Source organism: Haliaeetus leucocephalus, unplaced genomic scaffold (genome assembly GCF_000737465.1).
Source record: "Haliaeetus leucocephalus isolate CR32 unplaced genomic scaffold, Haliaeetus_leucocephalus-4.0 Scaffold338, whole genome shotgun sequence".
Lineage (NCBI taxonomy): Eukaryota > Metazoa > Chordata > Aves > Accipitriformes > Accipitridae > Haliaeetus > Haliaeetus leucocephalus.
The window spans coordinates 4,928-10,563 of NW_010972774.1; the positions used below are offsets into that span (position 1 = coordinate 4,928).

A 5,636-nucleotide genomic window follows, 5' to 3' on the forward strand; every position below is an offset into this window, starting at 1 on the left:
CCAAACCGCAGCGGGGTAAGAAATGTCTTCAGCTGGGACTAGTCACCATTAGGAAATTCTTGTTTTGGAGTTCGAGCCCTGGCTGATGAGTAGCACCGATTAAAATTGCACCACATCTGGATCCAGCACAAGATCTTGAAAGAAGTCAAGCCTTTCTGCAGGCTTCACAGGACACCAGTTCTCTGAGCAGCACAGGGACCAGTCCCCTCCACCCGCGGCTGGTAGGATGCCTCTGACTTGGACCACGCTGCTTTATAGCGTTATCCCAGCTGTGTTTGGGGCTTTCCAGTGAACAGGCAGGTCATGCTTCCAAATGAGTCCTCAGTACCCTGGTAACAAGCAGCTTTGCAGTGTCTCGAGGGAAACGCTGGGGAAGCAAGCTGTTCTCAAACACTGTTGAGAATCTCAGTCATTAGCTGGCGAATATAGCCACATTTTACTTTTCCACGCAGTTTCTGAAGGATGGTGGTGGTTTAAAATGAAATAGAGGGCCGTCACTTTGGCAATGACGGGGTGGTGGTGGCCATCATGAAATTTTCTTCCTTTCTCCTTTGGGTGCTGGGAATGGGGGGGATAGCTTGCTTTCCTAGACCCTCTGGTTGGCAGACGCAGAGCTGGTGTTCTTCTTCAGGGTGGTGCCAGACCCCACCACCACTGAGTTACACCCTCCGCCCACGGGGCAGAATCCTGCCCCTCCGGAGCCAAATCCCCCCCCTGCACCAAATCCTGCCCCGGAGCCAAATCCGCCCCCTCCTAGGCTGTAGCAGAAGCCAGAACCACCCGTGTTACAGCTGCCTCTCCCACTTCCAGCACCGAATCCGATTCCTCCTCCTCCTCCTCCAAGGCACAGTCCGCTGCTGTATCCACCTACCACAGAGCTCATGCTGCCTCCCACCACAGCTGCAGAGAGGAACAGAAGGCACAAGGTTACCTCTGATGCCACCATGAAGTTTCGGAGCATCAGTCCTGTGGGAACACTACTTACAGATGCTCACGGTGCTCTGACACTCTCCAGACATCCTGCAAGGAAAAGAGACAGAGCATCAGCTCCAGCCGGAGCATCTGGACTGGTCCAGCTCCATGAAGCCAGGCTTAGTCCATCAGACCATGGGCATAAATAACAGCAGCTGCAGGACTGTAGTCCACGGCTAATGGCAACACCATTAATATTTTAGTAGAGGAGATGTGATGTGCCACGTTCTTCCCACTGATTTAGCAGGATGCAGTCAGACTCCTGCTGTATCCCCACCCACCTGCTCTCCTCTCCCTCCAGCAGCTTCCTGTAGGTCGCGATCTCGATGTCCAGGGCCAGCTTGACGTTCATGAGCTCCTGGTACTCGCGGAGCTGCTGGGCCAGGTCCTGCTTCGCCTTCTGCAGGGCTACCTCCAGCTCAGTCAGTTTGGCCCTGGCGTCCTTGAGGGCCAGCTCCCCGCGCTGCTCGGCATCCACGATAGAGGTCTGCAGAGTTACACACTGGAGAGCGAGACGCGGATGTCATGAGTGGGGCAGGGGCAGCCCGTCGGAGATGGAGCCACGACACCAGGTCACTTGGGCTCAGCTATTCACAAATACAGCTGGTTCCCCCCCGCTTACAATGACTGCTACCAGACTATTTGTTTTTAGGGAAGCTCTGAAGGGCATGACCAAGAGCTCGCACCCATTTCTCAAAAAACGCAACCTCTACCTGTTTCTTCACACTCTCGATCTCAGCCCGTATCCTCTGGATCACGCGGTTGAGCTCGGAGATCTCGATCTTTGTGTCCTTAAGGCTGTCTCCATGTTTGCCTGCGGCAATCTGCAGCTCTTCATACTGGTAGGCAGAAGTGAGAGGAGCACGTTAGGTCCACCATGAGTGACTCCGCGCAATGGCTCCCCACACCACCCCATCCAAGCCAAGGTGACCATGTGCATGCCAACTCCAGTCTGGCTAGATCAGTACCAGCAATATCCCAGGTCTCAGCACGGTCAGAGCTACCACCAGTAACTCTTCCACCTCCTCAGACATCGGTGATCACAAGCAACCTGTGGCACACTCACCTTGCATTGGTACCAAGTCTCAGCCTCCACTCGGCTCCTGTTGGCAATCTCCTCGTATTGGGCTTTGACCTCTGCGATGATGCTGTCCAGGTCCAGGTTTCGGTTATTGTCCATAGAGACAATGACAGAGGTGTCGGAAACGGTCTTCTGCATCTCAGACAGCTCCTGTAATTCACACCAGATCTGGCTTTAGCCCTGCCGTAATTTCCTTAGAGCATCACAACCCTTCTCCATCCTGGCATCCCCCTCCAGAGAGCAGCTGGACCACTTACCGCTTCATAAAGACACCTCAAGAAGTTAATCTCATCTGCCAGAGAATCTAATTTTGCCTGAAGTTCCACCTTGGTCATATAGGCTGTATCCACATCCTGCAGCAGAAATGGGAGGTGAACACTTTCTGCCTGATACACACCGTTTTATCTAACGTGTAACTGTGAGCCCTTTGGTGTTCCTTTTCCCTATGGGGCATACATCTAGGGGTCCTTATTTATGTCTGGTGCTAATGAACCAGTGCTGATGGAAGCAAGACATCCTCTGAACTAAGATGTGTCTTCATGTTAAAACAAAAAAAAAAAAAGGACTTTTAAAAAAAAAAAGGACTTTACCTTTTTTAGGAGCACAAAATTGTTCTCCGCAGCTGTCCTTTTGTTTATTTCCTCTTCGTACCTGTTGATTATAGCAAGAGAGATTGAATCTGTCTGCTTATTTTGGCTCTGGCTGCTGCTGGCAACTAGACATCGTTGGCCTCAGACTAACGAACGCAGCAAAAATAGACCTGCCATGAGCGAGATTTATGGACAAGCAACAGCACTTTGCCTTTCTAGACGAGCCCTGGCTCCTGCCATCTCCAATGCCTTGCTGAAGAAAGCCTGCAAAGAGGGATCCTACCTCTGCCTAAACTGAGTCCTGGTGGCTGTGGCCACTCACAACTCCTCCTACAAGACCCAAGGACCTTCAGGTCCTCAACTTGGTCCACTTCCAACGGCTCACTAGGGCAGGTAATTGCTGCAGACTGTTGAGTGGTGGAGATGATCTCCGAAACAAAGTCAATTTTCAACCTGCAGCCTCAGTAGAGCAAGGGATCAGGTTGATCCTGATGAGTCCCAGACTTGCTTTCCCACCAATTTTTGCAACTCCTTCAGTGCAAGCATTTATCCAGGCTTTGTTCTTGCTTTTCCAACTGAGCAAATTAATCTAATAAATAATAGCAGGAAAAGAATCTTTTTTTTTTTTTTCACCCCACATCATCCTTCCAAAGAAAGCTCTAAGCTTCAAATCATGAAGGATGTTATGGGAAGGAATCCATGAGGAAATGCATGAGGAAATTATAGTAGGATTTAGCAACGGATCTAATTACTTCATTAAATCATAATGTCATGGATTCTTAAGCGAGGAAGACAAACAGTGAAGGATCCTGCTTTAGTGAGAAGCATAACTCAGGCAACAATACATATTGAGAAACACCTTGAAAAATCACTGCCTATTGTCAAAACTCAGTTGATGAAAACTTTCCCAAAACCTTTTACATTTTCTAATCATTGAAACAAGTGAGATGTTGCCAATTCTTATGATTCTTTACATTTTCTGACTGCTCAAAGCAAGTTTTTATCTCTATTTTTTCCCCCACCAGACAGCCCAACCGTGACTACGCTGAGAACAACGTACTTGATCTTGAAGTCTTCCACCATATCTTGGAAGCTCTTCAGCTCTGACTCCAGCTGAAGCTTCTCACTTGAGAGGCCGTCCAGCTGCTTCCTCAGCCCGCTGATGTAGGTTTCAAAAAAGGGGCTGAGATTTCTGCCCCCCGTCCATGTGCCACCCTGCTCCTGCAGGAGTTTCCACTTGGTCTCCAGGACTCGGTTCTGCTGCTCTAGGAACCGGACCTAAATGAGTGCAGGGGGGGATAGAAGAAGAGTCAGGCTATTCCCAAAAGCATCTTTTTATTGATTCCCCCCCCTCCCCCCCAGGTTTCCCTAACTTTTTGCCATTTAATGAGTTTAGCCTTCCTGCCTATTCTCATCTGCAGTGAGCAATAACTCCAGGGTCCCACTGGACAGGTGGGACCACAGCTCTAGGACGAGTTGGCAAAGGTGGGTCACCTTCCCTCTCCAGTCTCACAGTCCTTAAACAGGAGAAACACGGTGAACTTCATAGCTTTGGCATCTTCTCCTTAAAAACCGGCCAAAACATACGAAGTTCTTCAGCCCACAGATGGACGGAGTCCATCAGCACAGACTCCTCTGAGGATGCTCTGCATGCAGGTACCTGGTCCCAGGGCTTAGCACCAGGGCTGTGGTCTTAAGAACCAAGGTTCTTATTCCTGGGTTTCTCCATAACCCTGGGAAAGTCACTTCTCCAGCCACCATCTCCCTGTCTGCAGGGGTTCTTTGGGGTGGTCTGGGCAATGCCTGGCTCCCTGGATATTATTGGATGGGTATCTCCCAGTAATTGCAACCAGCATGAGCTGTGGTGAGCTCAGACCTCCACCTCCCAGCCCCGGGTTGAAGCCACTCTCACCTTGTCAATGAAGGAAGCGAATTTGTTGTTAAGCTTCTTCATCTCCTCCCGCTCTTGTGTTCGCACCTTCTGGATCTCAAGGTCAATTTCAAGGTTGAGTGGGACCAGCAGGCTCTGGTTGATGGTCACTTCCCTGATGCCGCCCGGTGGGCAAGGGAAAAAGCCTTGGCCTCCCATCCCGCCACCAAATCCTCCACCAAAAGCACCACCAAAGCCTCCACTGAAGCCACCTCCAGCCCCACCACCATAGCCACGACCAAATCCTGCCCCAGCACCGCAGCCATAGCCAAAGCCTCCTTGGCCGCCAGCCCCAAAACCTCTGTAGACACCACCACCTCCACCGAACCCTCCCAGAGACGTACTTTTACTCCCTCCCAAGCCATAGAGGCTCCTGCTGCCGAAGCCACCAGCATTGCCAGGTGCCCAGCATCCTCCGTTGGATGCGGAGCTGAACGTGACCTTGTTCCTCCCTCCGAAGCAAGCGGAGCTGGAGCTGAATCTCTTGCCGAGAGCACAGGACTGGCGAGACATGGTGACGGGTGCCCAGCAGTCAAAGAGTGAAGAGAGAAAAAAGCCAAGTGGTGCAAGCGCGCAGGAGGAGGTTGGGAGAGAAGAGGAGGTGAGTCCTGTGCGTGCAGTGGCTGAGTGTCCCTTTTTATGTGCTCAGGGAGTTGGTTGGGTGGCAGGGGAGTGGAGATATCTTTCTTTTTTTCATTCTATTCATTGTTTTAGGGCTTGGAAGGATGCCCTCCTCTCTTTGCCACCACCATGACCTGCCTCAAAACACTCCCTCGAGAGCTAAGAAAAACAAAGGCATTGTTGGTGTTGGAAGAACAACTCCAAATCATATTCCCTTAGCTGCAACTGTAAACTCATCACGGGCCTTTCTGAGCCTCTTATGGCAATGACAAAGCACTGCAAATTCCTTGACATATTACACCCTCAAGGGAGACCCTTGTTTTAGCTAGATCGCTCATTTTGAGCCTGATGGCAGGTGCTTGGTTCACTGCATTCCAACAAAAATGCAGTTTCCCAGTCACACCCTCAAATGCACTCTGGTTCAACCTTCTGCTCAGAGGAG

At 50.8% G+C, this 5,636-nt stretch overlaps 1 protein-coding gene across 1 annotated transcript; it reads right to left on the reverse strand.

Annotated features, from left to right (window-relative positions):
• Positions 1-586: 586 nt before the first annotated feature.
• KRT4 (keratin 4) lies at positions 587-5,086 on the reverse strand. The gene is made up of 10 exons (XM_010571517.1): positions 4,556-5,086; positions 3,704-3,921; positions 2,644-2,704; positions 2,311-2,406; positions 2,039-2,203; positions 1,686-1,811; positions 1,254-1,474; positions 986-1,020; positions 721-900; positions 587-666 (listed from the first exon to the last, which is right to left on the reverse strand). Exons 1-10 carry the CDS (start codon positions 5,084-5,086, stop codon positions 587-589), a joined length of 1,713 nt encoding a protein of 570 aa, XP_010569819.1.
• Positions 5,087-5,636: the final 550 nt, after the last annotated feature.